Here is a 14,496-nt window from a genome sequence, read left to right as displayed (position 1 = left end):
TTCGATGTTGAAAACAGCTACTAACTGTTACTAGCAAATTGCCATGGCAATACCTTAGTTGTCTTTTTATTTAAAATAGCTTTTTATTCAAAATCTGAGCTAGATAGGTATAGGAAACGGTATTGTAGTTTGAAAGAACAAACTTAAATCTGTTAAGATTTATTTTAAAAATACATAAGAACATTTTTATTTTTAATTTAATATTTAAAATTGAACAGCAATAATTTTTGGCACCCCTGTATACATTTAAGGGAGTAATCAAATTTTTCAGTAAATTTTGGTTTAAAACACAGCACACTAATTAATTCTAAAGAGTAATGTACAGGGCATCGACAATCTTTTTTATTATAGCATTATTTTTAATATATCATATTTAAATATCTCAAAACCAAAGCTAAACAAATTTGACTCTTATAAGATTTTTTAGGCCCAAGAGCTTTTTAGGCCCAAGTATTTTTTTAGGCCGAAAAATCCAAAAATTAAATAAAAAACCGAGTATAAAATATTGGTATGAATCTTAGTTCTGAAACACCCTGTACATTCCAAAATTTTAAATTGTGCACATGGCCTTGATAAAATATTTTAGTTCTACATCTTTCTGTTTTCGTATAATCCTTGTTTATATATCCATAATCAAGGGTATAATCAACCGAGGCGAATGAGGTGCGCCACCCTGTATTATTTAAAATATCAAGAGACTAATGATATTTCTATTCAATGATTTGTCATGTTGTTACCTATCATTTCTTCCAATAAAAATCTTGTAAAAGTTTGAAAACTGGTACAAAACGCTCAAAATTCGCTTCATTTTCTTCGGCATCGTGTAAATTCATATCAACACCGGTATTTAAAAATAACCCAAAATAATCAATGTTCACGCACTTCGCTCTCAGTCAAATCTGTGCAATTCTATTGGTCCATCTAATTCGGTCCTTAGGGATAGAGGCGGGATTAACAGAACTCCACCCACAAACACACCACTACGTGATGCCATCAATTAAGCAAATTAGTGAAGATTGGGGTAAAGTGAAGTGCTTAGAGGGAATACATAAAAAAGTGAGGAATTATATTAGATATTGATAGTGAGGTAAGGTTGTGAGTTTATTAAGAGTGAAAAAATGCCAAGGAAACGAAGATCAGTGAGTAGTGAGGATTCGGATGATGAGTTTGATGAAATGAGGCATCCTCAGAGGAACGCTGCTAATGCTAGAGAGAGAGCTAGAATGAGGGTGCTGAGCAAAGCTTTTTGCAGGTAAACAAATATAAAAAGCTTTTATTAAAAAAAGTGTTGAGGATATTTCTTAACACTTGTAGGTTTTTAAAAAGCAAAAGCCATTTGATTTTCGGATTATTTTTATTAATAGACTGCTTAAAAAATAAAAAAAAAATACCAGAAGTATGTGCTTACTAAAATAATATAAAAATAAAGTCAAAATAATTCAAACGGTAAATGAATTCACAAACAATGACTGAATTGCCGAGAAAAAATACAGTTTAAACATTATATATCTTTCTGCAATTATTAATAAAATTCATCAACAATCTCTTACACAATGCATTTAATTCAAAACCTTAGTTTTGGTTCACTAACTCTAAATAAATAGATTATGAGAAAATTTCATATTTAGTAGTACAACAATACACTTATTAGCAAAATAAAACACAATTTAACATTGGTCTTGATTAGCATCAGCATCATCATTCATTGATGAACATTGGTCTATTTTAGCATCAGCAGATGGTTAAAATTATTTAATTTATTTAGTTTCAATCATCTGCTGATGATTAAAAGGGTTGGCAACACTCGTCCAATGTTGAAAGTAAAGCGTTTTGATGTATTGTCGGAATTAGTACCATACGATCGAAAAATCACGGCTTCAAAGACGGCTGGGGAATGACAATAAATGATAATTTTTGCGAGGTCAAGCTCTGATGTCATTTATTTGATCGTCCACTTATTTATTTTTTAATGGCGCCTTCTACCAGTTGGCGTATAAGTAAGTTGTATCTAAGTTGTACCTAAGTTGGCCTTAAGAAAGTTGTACCTAATTTATTTTTGTAGAGAGTAAAAATAATGATTTTTAAATGGCGAAATCGTAGTTCTATATTTTTTGATATTTTTAATAATGGGTTAATTTTCGACGAAGTTTTCATTTTTTGAAGATTTACGTCAACTTTTATTAACTGACGTCTAGGAATTAACTGATAACAAAATGATCATCGATTGTCAATCTTTAGCCGTCTTTGACGCCATTTAATTTTGCTATTGTAACACCAGATGTTCCAACCACGAAATATAACATTAAAATCATTATATTTTATGCCTACATGTTTTGCTCAGGATATTATCTATTTGAGATAACATTTATCTAGGAAATAATGAAATAATAATTTTTGAGCAATCACGAAATATCTTGTTTCTTGATAATTATTCCGCCAAATGCAACACGATTTCAAGATTAAATAATCAAGGCACAAAAATGATTTTAGAAAATTCAATAAAAAGTTGTTTAGATTTGAATGATATAATATTTTTATAAACTAAATTTTTAATTTTTTTGGTGTATCATTTTAGCACAAATCAAACACAATACCAAAACAATTTTTATACTAAATACTCTAATACATTTTAAGCCAACGCTTTAATTTCAACACCACCTGCAGATGAATAAGGAAATATATTTGTAAGCATTTTTCATAATTTTTAAAGTATAATGACTTATTTAATTTTTTTTAAACTATTCTTTTAATATAAATTCATAGCTGCGATTAGTGATATATGTATAATATATTCAATAATAAATACAATAAAATAATTTCAGATTAAAAACTACCTTACCTTGGGTACCGGCTGACACCAAACTTTCCAAACTTGATACATTGCGACTGGCCACGAGTTACATTGCTCATTTAAGAGCCGTATTAATGGACCAACCACCACCAAATGACCATCTACATAAGCATCCTCTCACACTCGTAAGTAAACTTAAAAGTAGTATTAAAACTGCAAAACGTATCGCAATGGAACATTGGACCATACTGATTCGGCCATATCATCTCTTTGAAAGACAATAACCCATAGTGTCAATGAGGTAAATAAAGGCAAAATTTGGGCTCGAAAAAATATCGATTATCATAATTATCAATATTTTTTTTTTTTGAAAAATAATTTATTTAAAACATCATTTTTTACAAAATTTAACAGTCCACTTATAATATGTACTACCTATGTTTCCATATTATGAAGAAATATGTTTCTTTAACTAAAAATTTAAAAAGTTTCAATTTTATTTTCAAAAAATTGCAAACCTAATTTTTTTTGGCGGAAAAAAAACACAGTGGCGTGTTTCTGGGGTCGAAATATATCAACCCTAAAAATAGTTGCACTTATTTAAGACTCACCCTGGATAAGTGTCAGCAAATCAGAAATAGCATGGCAACACAACATATTTCTTTTTATAAAAACTAGCTGACTCGGCAAACGTTGTTTTGCCATATAAATATATATTTTATCTACAACCGTTTAGTTATAACGCTTTTATATCACTATTTTTTTAGTTTTTTTCAGTTACGTTATGAGATTCATAACACAACTAGTGGTGTTATGAATCTATAACACAACTAGTTTTTATAATAATGACAATTCCCCACAATTATAATTAAAAAAAATGTGACAAATATCATGTTAAAGGTGTTAAAGGTGGGCGACTAATAAACGAAAATTAAAACAGTATTTTCTTATTTTTCGGTTGTAGATAAAACGTTGTACATGACACGTGCGTTTAAACATGATTACAGCACACGTGTGATTAGAACGACTCGGTCTACGACCCTGATTTAATCAGGAAACCTTAACAACAAATTAATAGAGGGAAAAATTGACCAAAAGGTAAGGCGCAAAAAATTTCCCCTTCTCACAATTCCACCCGGTTAGGTTAGCTCCTCTCGTCCAGTCCGACCCTGTTTGTAGGTACATATTATAAATAGTTCAGGAATCGAGTCTCGCAGTTAAAAAAGTTTTTTTCATTCTTAGGTGTTAATTATTCCTGCTCCTTATCTAAACTTACTCTTTGATTCGTCTAAGAGAGCTGTCGTAAAACCTGAAGAGCGTTTCCTGGTGAATCGAGTGCGCCGCGACCGTGAAGAGGATGCTCTTGCCTATCAAAACAAAGCTCGAATATCAACAGTGTCGCCGAGGACCTTTCCATCCACTTTATTCCCTGCTCGCGTGGTAATAATTAGGATTCCGGCAAATGCGTCCAGCTGTTCCAGGCGGCCGGCGCGCGGAGGCATTTATAGCCGATTTGCGGTGTTTACACGATATTTAAATAAACGTCGAAGACGAACGGGCTTTGTTCTCGTCTTTATTCCCCTTTTTTCTCGTTTTTCGTTCGTAAACAACGAGGAATTAAAATATAGCAGCGCTAAGAACGTTAGAAGTTTGATTTTTTTTTGGTTTTGGTCAAAATCAGCAGTTAATCCCAGGAAGTCCAATATCGTCGTTGTTAATAAAGATATGAAAAAAAATCATATAAATATTGCATGGTTAATAAGGGGCATAACCTAAAAGTATTTTGTTTTATATACAGGGTGTATAAAATAAGTAATAATAATTAAATTGCAGCTTCCGCTTTTCTTTGTAGAATCAGATTAAGCATAAAATTCTGCATATACCGGGTGCGTCTCGAAAGTGATATCTTTTTTATTTGATCAAATAAAAAACGAGATTTGGTATGCTAGTATATTATGACATAAATTAGGATTGATTGGCGTATTCAATTGTTTTTGGTCACTTCCTATTTCACCGAAAATGACTACAATTTTTGATTTTTAAATGGCACCCTCGGTATTTTTTTACTTTATTTGATAGAAAATGACATTCTGAATAGAATGTCATATCATATGTCAACTTTTGACATTCTCGCTTAATAAAAAAATGTATTTTAAATTTCAATATAGAGTGTCATGGCTATATTAAAAACACTGAGAAAAACACTAATTTTTAATCAAGAAGCCTTGGAAAAATAGATTTAATCGTCTAATGTTTTAGTGTCTTGTCCTGACCAGTTAAAAGATGCCTAAATCGTATTTTTAATCATATCTCGTTTTTTTCAAATGGGGCGAGGGTGGCTCATTAGCATATTTGGAAAAAGCATTTTTTTACGAATAATTTGGTACCACACACTTGTTATTTCGACTCAAATTGTCGTTATGAACTACATGTTACAATTTCAAATAAACCCTATTCGAAAAAGTTAAAAGTTGACATATGATATTCATATATCAATATAATATATATTGTCATTTTCTATCGAATAAAGCAAAAAAAATACCGAGGTTGCTATTTAAAAATCAAAAGTCGTAGTTTTTCCGCAGCATTTCCGGTGAAACAGGAAGTGACCGAAAACAATAATTGAATACGTCAATCAATCCTATATAAATCCGGTATAATAATCCGGTATACCGGGTGCGTCTCGAAAGTGGCTCACTCCTATATCTTTTTTATTTGATCAAATAAATAAAAACGAGATTTGGTATGTTAGTATATGATATAAATTAGGATTGATTGACGTATTCAATTGTTTTTGGTCACTTCCTGTTTAACCGAAAGTTACTACAACTTTTGATTAAAATATAGTTAATCAAAAGTTGTAGTAACTTTGCTAATAAAAAAGGTTTTGGGGATAACCTCAGAATATTACCGTAATTTTTTTCTGTTTTATTTCTACACGGAAAATAGTATTTATAAAGAAAAAACTAAAACATTGCACTACAGATTGTACCACAGATTGTTGATTTTCAGATAAACAAACGAGATTTGGTGTGTTAGTATATGACATAAATTAGAATTGATTGACGTATTCAATTGTTTTCGGTCACTTCTTATTTCACCGGAAATGACTGCAACCTTTGATTTTTAAATGGGACCCTCGATATATTTTTACTTTATTTCAACAGAAAATGATACTTTGAATAGAATGACATATCATTCGCCTCATGCATCATACATGTCGACTTTTGACATTTTCGCTTAAAAAAAGTCGTAATTTAAATTTCAATCTAGAGTGCCATGGCTGTGTTAAAATTACTCATTTTATATAGAATAAGTTGGTATCACACACTTGGTATTTTGAGTCAAATGGTCGTTATGAACCGCATGTTAAAATTTCAAATAAACCATATGCGAAAATGTCACAAGTTGACATGTGATATGTCATTCTATTCAGAGTCTCATTTTCTATCGAATAAAGAAAAAAAAAATACCGAGGGTGCCATTTAAAAATCAAAAATTGTAGTTATTTCCGATGAGACAGGAAGTGACCAAAAACCGTTGAATACGTCAATCAATCCTAATTTATGTCATATAATAACATATCAATCCTCGTTTTTTTTTATTTGAAAAAATTAAAAAATTTATAAGAGCCAGCCACTTTTTGCACACAAAAACATGAAAAAAAAATACGAGACCGCAAGAGATGCTTGGTTAGGTCTTGCTCACCACTATTAGCGGCGGATTGGGAATCTACAGACATAAATATATAATATATCAGTGGCTAATGGTTCATCGTTCATCACTTGAACATCAGATTCAATAATGAAAAAATACTTTTTTTAAGTTGTATATTTTCTTCCTTAATCAACAGTCAAAAATTAAATTAATTTTTACTAAATTTTTACCAATACAAATAAATCAACACCAGTACAATCTACATAAATAAAATAACGATTAATAGTCTTATTTATTAGCTTTTTTTTCAGCTTATTTTGACTGTTCCAAGTTGTTTTACAGTAACTATATATTTAGAGACTATGCAGAAAAAAATGTATAACTTTTTCTATATAACTTTCGGAGAGTAATTTTCACATAGGCCGCATTCTTCGAATCACTTTATATCTATCTTTTATAAAAAACATTGTTTTTTTCCAAATTTCGTGGTGTACTTTATTTTTGATTTCCGCCTTCACTTTGTCAACCTCAAAGTGAAGCGAATAATCTGAAAGTGTCTGGCCCGACTTTTAACACTTGTCATTCCCGATGACAAATTAATGGACCAAATGTTTTGTTTCGCGATCAGCACCTTATGGTCCAATGTTTACTTTATTTATTGGCGCGAGCCATTTGACAGATAACTATCAACTTGTCCACTTGGGTGTATTGTTTCGTGTTTGTCTTAAAACCTGAATTAAAAATAAAATATTATATTAATTTAAGCGAAGATAAAAAACATACAAGTTTAATTTATGCAACACTTCGCATTAATTTAAATAACATTTTTAAACACACAATTATTTGCTAATATTAAAAAATAGAGAGTCCTCGAACGAGCTAGGGAAGATTTAGATAGCTATCATTCAAAAAATAACAGAAAATTCTATTTTCCTATGACTGAAAATGACAAATATCTGTCACTGTTATGTATTCTCTCAGAGAGGCTTTATTTTATTTTGAACATAGATTCTTTCAGAACTTAAAGCTTCATTCGGAAGTTCGAAATTAGTGGAATGGTGTTTCTCTAATTTCAATATAATCATTGAAAACGTCTAAATTAGTGGTATAGTAAACGCCACGATTGTTTGGGAGTGATTCGTCGGTCGCTACCATGTGAACTAATCTGTTCAAGTTCACATAAAACTTAATTCCAGTACCGTGGTGTTTCAAGTCATATAATAATCAATATATAATCTGTTGTAATTTGTTGTTTTAACTATCAAAGTCTTGTCAATACATATATTTGGTTATAAATATAAACTGGAATGCCCCATTGGTCGCACTGCAAGCACACCAATGGACTGACGCACAAAAACGAATCAATCAAAGAAACGCGATATGTATCGTCAATCACGCTAACATTTTAGAATAAGTAGGAGGTGCGCAGGCAGATGATTAGACCGGGCCTTTAAAAACCTACGTCTGCGGTAAAAATCTTACTCCAAGGTAAAAATTTACGTTTTTAATGTAAAAATGATAGCGCGCGTGTCGATTCTAACTTCATCAAGCGATGAATCACTCCCAAACATTCGTGGCGTTTACTATAGTAATTTTCAATTAGTAAAAAAAACAACAAATTTTTAACTTTTTTCACTAATTATGCTTTAATATTTGCAAGTAATGTCTTTTTTACCTTTGATAATCATACTCAAAACAAATTGTAGTTAGAAAAAAGTGCTGATTGTTTTATAAGATAATTATTAGGTTTTCTTTATGGATACAACTGATTACAGCAAGCTTTTGCTAGGATACTTTATTAATTTTTGTTGTATTTTTTAGATATTGTGAATGATCATAAGCTTAAAATATAATTGAAAGCACTAATTTATTCCGCTAATTACGAGGTTCAGAATGAAGCTTTAAGCTTCATTCAGAACGTCGAAATTAGTGGAATAAATTAGTGGTTTTAATTAGCGTAGAAGTTTGATTCTTTAATTTCATTGTAAGCATTCAGAATGTCAAAATCTGTGGTAGTCATTTTCAATTAGTAGAAATAGTTAACAAACTTTTAACTTTTCTTCTAATTATTCTTCAAAATTTGCGAGGAATGTTGTTTTGGCCTTTATTTGTCATCTGTCAAGAGACAGTAGCGTAACTTCAAACCCCTTGAATTTTTTTTGGGGTCCTTATATTAAAATAAAAAAAAAACACTAAAAAACATAATATAGCTTTATGTAGGTTTTACTTGGCTAAAAATTATGTGTTTAAATTAAAACATACTACATTATTAAGGTAACAATGTAGCTTAAAAATTAAATCAAGTCCAAAACATTTTTCCTTTTTTTCCATAGACTTAAAATAAAATATAGACTGAGCATCTCATTCATAAATAGCTGGAACATGAGGTCAGACACTGTCTTGTTATTGTTGTGTTATTGTTTTAGGTTATAACGAGTGCGACACGAGCGATAGATAGGTTGTCTCTGTCGTAACGGTCGTTCCCTGACGACTCTGCCGAGAAACACAACACTGTCTTTCGTTTCTCAAGTACACCTGAACTCTCCGTATCATAGCCGGGTAATTTTTTTATTTTAAAGAAAGCTATAATTAAATTAAAAATATATCGTATTTAAACTTTTTTATATTTTATTAAGATTTAGGACAGGTTTTTCAAAATAAAAGTTTAGAAAAACAATTTAGAGTCCAAAAGGATAAAAAAATAATAAAATACACGTTATAGAAGAAATGTTATAATCGAAATTAGGTAATTTTTGAAATTAATAATAAATTATTAATTTTAGTCAAACATTTACAGCCCCTAATATTAATCAAAACAGGATCTATTCCACAGATATAATAGAATCGGCGACAGGGAGAGAAAAAAAAATATGATTCTTGTAATTTTTTTTCTGGTTAAGTGATGTCTTATTATGTAAATTAGAGAAAACATAAATCTGTTCCATTAAAGCAAGGAAGGTGATAGGAAGTGGATAAAATAAAAACTACATTTATTTAACTCGGTACTGTCTTTAATATACCGGGTGCGTCTCAAAAGTGGCTCATCCCCATAATTTTTTATATTTTCAAATAAAAAAACAAGATTTAGTATGTTAGTATATGAAATAAATTAGGATTGATTGACGCATTCAATTGTTTTTGGTCACTTCCTGTTTCACCGGAAATGACTACTAATGTTGATTTTTACTACTACTAAATGTTGATTTTTAAATTTTTTTTAATTTAATCGATAGAAAATGACATTCTGAATAGAATGAAACTTTTGACATTTTTGTTTAAAACAAAATTGAATTTTAAATTTCAATCTAGAGTGTCATGGGTATGTTAAAAACACTAATTCTTAATCAAGGAGCCTTGGAAAAATAACTTTTAATTTTTAAACGGCACCCTCGGTATATTTCTACTTTATTCGATAGAAAATGACACTCTGAATAGAATGACATATCATATGTCAACTTTTGACATTTTCGCATATGGTCTAATTGTAATTGTAACACGCGGTTCATAACGACAATTTGACTCGAAATACCAAGTGTGTGGTATCAATATATTCATAAAAAAATGCTTTTTCCAAATATGCTAATGAGTCACCCTTGTTCCATTTGAAAAAATTGACATATGTATGATTAAAAATACGATTTGTACATATTTTAACCGACTTAGACAAGACACGAAACCTATTAGACGATCAAAACTATTTTTCCAAGGCTCCTTGATTAAAACTTAGTGTTTTTAACAACACCATGGCACCCTGGATTGAAATTTAAAATACGATTTGTTTTTCAGCGACAATGTCAAAAGTTGACATATGATATGTCATTCTATTCAGAGTGTCATTTTTTATCGAATAAAGTAGCAATATACCGAGGTTGCCTTTAAAAATAAAAAGATGTAATCATTTCGGTGAAACAGGAAGAGACCAAAAACAACTGAATACATCAATAAATCCTAATTTATGTCATATACCTATAACATACAAATCTGTTTTTTTTATCTGAAAAAATAAAAAAGTTATAGGGGGTGAGCCACTTTTGAGACGACCCGGTATATTAAAAAATATTGTTTCATAATGTAATATCAATTTAAAATTCTTGTATGTTATTTTATATGCTCAAGATAATTTTAGAATAAACCATATTTTTAATAAAATCATTATTAATTATTAACAGGGTTATAATTATGACTTTGTTACAATGTAAGTAAGTAAATAATGTAATGAGAAAAAATTCAGATTTTACATTTTACTAAAATATTATCTAAATAAGCGCCTTTCTACAACAACGCCACTGGCTCCCAATGGGCAAATTGAGAGTTGTCTACCGGTCGAAAGTCGTTTCAAGACTTAAATGGATTATTTAAGTCAAATTTCTTGCAAATTTGGCACTGGCGAACCATATTTTATAGTTCTTGAACAGAAAAAGTCAATAAAATAAACACTTAAGGACTACAAACTAAGAAAATGCGTTAATACAGCCGGGGACATAGCGGCATCAAAGCTTTACCGCACACTTGCCACGCGTACTACAAGGTAATAAATGAATGAATAGGCTCCCTCGCCTCTAATCGGTGTTATCATATTGTAAAGAACTTATCCTTTTTAAACAGTATCCGACTTATAATTTAGTAGTATAAGGACTATTTAATACATCTATGGAATATTAAAACCTACTTTATTAAACTGTAGTATTAATATCTCAATATATGTGTATAACAAGAAAAAAAATATTGATAATATTAAAGACGTGACAACATAGGCTGGATGAGGAAGGCTCGGTCGACTGTACCCGGAAGTAAACATGTGTACAAAAAAGGTTGTTTGTCCGCGTTGAGATGTAAATAGTGTAGTCTATATTTTATTTTAAGTCTATGTGCCCGACGCACTATTGCCGGACCTTGTATGTATTTAGTAAATAAAATTGGTGGTCAAATTCGCCGTTGCGGGTGCTGCTTAAGCCTAGGGGAAAGGGGGGCACTTTCGGCCATCGGGCACATTCAGCTACCCCAATTATTTCATAAACTGTTTTGAATTTAGCGCCAGTTTTGCCCGTAATCTGTCACTTATCATAAGTGTCCATTCGGCAGTTGAACATTGATGGTGTATAGGTGAAAGAAAATATTTTGTGAAAAAAATTGGTTTTACAAACGAAAAGGTAAGATTTTTTAGCCCTACATTTTCTTTTATAAGTTGTGCATTTTTTGTTCGATCGACGTGGTTTATAAGTCATATGTTAGTGGAGAAATCTCGCTCTTGATTTCTAGCAAAATTATAACCTGAAAACCTCTGTTTACAAATTTTTCGTGTTCAAAACCTTATTTTGGTCGGGTGGGTAACATTCGGCTATGAAAGGTGGGTAACATTCGGCTATGGCCGAACGTTACCCACCTTCGCCTACCCACCTCCACACCTCCCCTTTATCGCACTTCTGCGATAGCTCTTGGAAACAGAAATGGATGGATGGCCGCAGAACTTTTTCCCAAAGTGCTTGAATATTTTGCTGGTCACGTAAAATGCTCTCCTTGGATAATAAGGTTCTCCTTATTATAGGCAACCACGATTCACACATCTTGGCTGACGCCATTAAAGTTTGTCGCGAGAGAGGAATTGTGCTATTAACAGTTCCTCCTCACACACAGGTTACAGCTCCTGGATACGGGAATCCAATACTCATTGAAAAACTATCTTAGGATCGCTCAGCACGATTGGTTACTTGCAAATCCAGGAAGAGTGATAACATTTCGTCACTTGGCACGCATGGCAAAAGCTACTTATGAAGGGGCTTTTACTATGAAAAATATTATCAGCTCTTTTAAAAATACCGGTCTCTGGCCTCCCAATCGACTTGTATTTTCTGATTCCGATATCATGCCGAGTGAAATAACTGACAGGAAGTTGCCCAATGATGAGCAAACGTCGACTGTTGAGCAAGCATCGATTGTTGAGCAATCGCCGACAGTTGAGCAAGTGGTGGATGAGCAAGAAATATTCATTGAACCCATTGATTTATCACCACCAAGGGAAGAAGATTCTTCGTCAAAAGGTTCAAACTTATTGACCGATATAAGACCCTTTCCAAAAAAAGTTTGGTTTGGTTTGGTTTGAATATATATATATATATATATATATATATATATATATATATATATATATATATATATATATATATATATATATATATATATATATATATATATATATATATATATATATATATATATATATATATATATATATATATATAAGACCCTATATATATAGTATATATATATATATATATATATATATATATATATATATATATATATATATATATATATATATATATATATATATATATATATATGTTTATATCGGGACCAAGAAAACCTAAAAAGGCAGATCAGCTATTTACACAGATACTCCTTAGTATAATAAGAGGCAAAAAAAACCGAAAACGATCTGTAAAAGAAAATAAAACAGTTAAAAGAAGCATCACTACAAGTGATAGAAAGAGGAAAATGTCATCATCCAGTGAATCCAGTGTTGATATTTATTACAATGAGTCATCCGATGATGAAGAGTTTTTTGAAAAAATAACAGAAATATCCGAGGGGGATGATATTGTTAATGGCAATTTTGTGTTCGTGAAATGCGTGGTTTCGAAGTTTGATATTTATTATATTGGGAAAGTCCAAGGATTACCTGGTGGTAAATGAGGACTTTAAAGTATCATTTTTAAGAAGAAAGGGGACATCAAATAATTTTGTGTTTCCTGATGCTGAAGACATCGCCTTGATGGAAAAAAAAGATATTGTTTTCATTTTACCCTCTCCTATTACGCAAGGTACTTCAAGAGTTGCGAATTTCCAGAAGTTTAACGTTAGCTTCGGGGGTTTAACTGTGCGTTAATTATTTATTTAGTGACTAAGAAAAAGATGTTTTGCTCAGCTAGTTTTAGTAGCGATATTATTATCATTTATCCTTAACAACCTTATGTTTTATCTTTATTTTGAAGCTTATTATAGAATTTAAGAAGTTTTGTTCAGCTAGTTTTAGTAGAAATATTATTATCACTTATCCTTAATAATCTTGTGTTTTATGTCTAATTTGAAGCTTATTATAACAGACAAGATGTTCTTTCCGAATATTAAAATATTTGTAACGTTATTTTTTTTTTTATTTTGTTATGCTTTAGACAAATATGAAACAATGCCAAATGTTCCCCACCACATAGCCGAAACTGCCCCACCAGTGGGACACATTCAGCTAAATGTCAAAAAAATTATAATCTTAAAATTTTGATATTTACACATTACTTAAAATTACTTTTTTACTTAAAACAAATTCGTAATAGACAACACTTCCATCACTACCAATTAGTTTTTTCTAATTTTTTACTGTTTTGCCAAATTTGTTGTCCAAAGCTAAACTTGCCGAAAGTGCCCCCCTTTCCCCTACGCTACGCTACTGTCAAAGAGAAATTGTGATAAGATTTATCAAAAGTTGACTGTTTGAAAAGCTGGATATTAGGCTTTCTCTATGAATACAACAGAGTATCGCTAGGATAAGCTGTTGCTAGGATATTCTATTAATTTTAATTGTGTTTTTTAGATATTGTGAATGATCGTAAACTAAATAGTATAAAGTGTAATTGAAACCACTAATTTATTCCACTAATTGCGAAGTTCTGAATGAAGCTTAACTTTTTCTACCAATCGAAAATTACTATCACTAATTTTGACATTCTAAATGCTTTCATTGAAATTAGAGGAGCAAACTTCTACGGTAATTGAAAATTGAAACCACTAATTTATTCCACACTCCAAAGTATAAAGTTCTGAATGACGCTTTAGAACTCGAGTATTTTTTACACAAATTTATTTTGCGAACTATTTAATTTTTTTTTCTTTTCAGACTTGGCCTTTCAGTTTTCAAAGAACAGACACATCCGATGGAACCTACTCGGAACAGACCAATCAGCATCAGCATTCCTGGGATGAAATACCATCTTCCCAGCACCCCATCGTCAGGGATAAAGATATGACTTATTATTATTAATCCGTATATTAAT

At 30.9% G+C, this 14,496-nt stretch overlaps 1 protein-coding gene across 1 annotated transcript; it reads left to right on the top strand.

Moving 5' to 3' along the window:
* Nucleotides 1–1,009: 1,009 nt before the first annotated feature.
* Nucleotides 1,010–14,496, top strand: LOC115874453 (transcription factor 21-like). The gene is made up of 3 exons (XM_030889607.1): nucleotides 1,010–1,252; nucleotides 2,823–2,976; nucleotides 14,340–14,496. Exons 1-3 carry the CDS (start codon nucleotides 1,119–1,121, stop codon nucleotides 14,481–14,483), a joined length of 432 nt encoding a protein of 143 aa, XP_030745467.1. The 5' UTR covers nucleotides 1,010–1,118; the 3' UTR covers nucleotides 14,484–14,496.

This window comes from Sitophilus oryzae, unplaced genomic scaffold (genome assembly GCF_002938485.1).
Source record: "Sitophilus oryzae breed Bouriz unplaced genomic scaffold, Soryzae_2.0 scaffold_1297_pilon_pilon, whole genome shotgun sequence".
Lineage (NCBI taxonomy): Eukaryota > Metazoa > Arthropoda > Insecta > Coleoptera > Curculionidae > Sitophilus > Sitophilus oryzae.
Note: the sequence above shows the minus strand (reverse complement) of the source record. Positions and strands in the feature narration are given on the sequence as shown.

Excerpts from the sequence above, each read along its gene's own strand:
- LOC115874453 (XM_030889607.1), top strand. The coding sequence starts at position 1,119 with ATGCCAAGGAAACGAAGATCAGTGAGTAGTGAGGATTCGGATGATGAG. Across the intron at positions 1,253-2,822 it reads CTGAGCAAAGCTTTTTGCAG|ATTAAAAACTACCTTACCTT; the intron begins GTAAACAAATAT and ends AAATAATTTCAG. Across the intron at positions 2,977-14,339 it reads ATAAGCATCCTCTCACACTC|ACTTGGCCTTTCAGTTTTCA; the intron begins GTAAGTAAACTT and ends TTTTCTTTTCAG.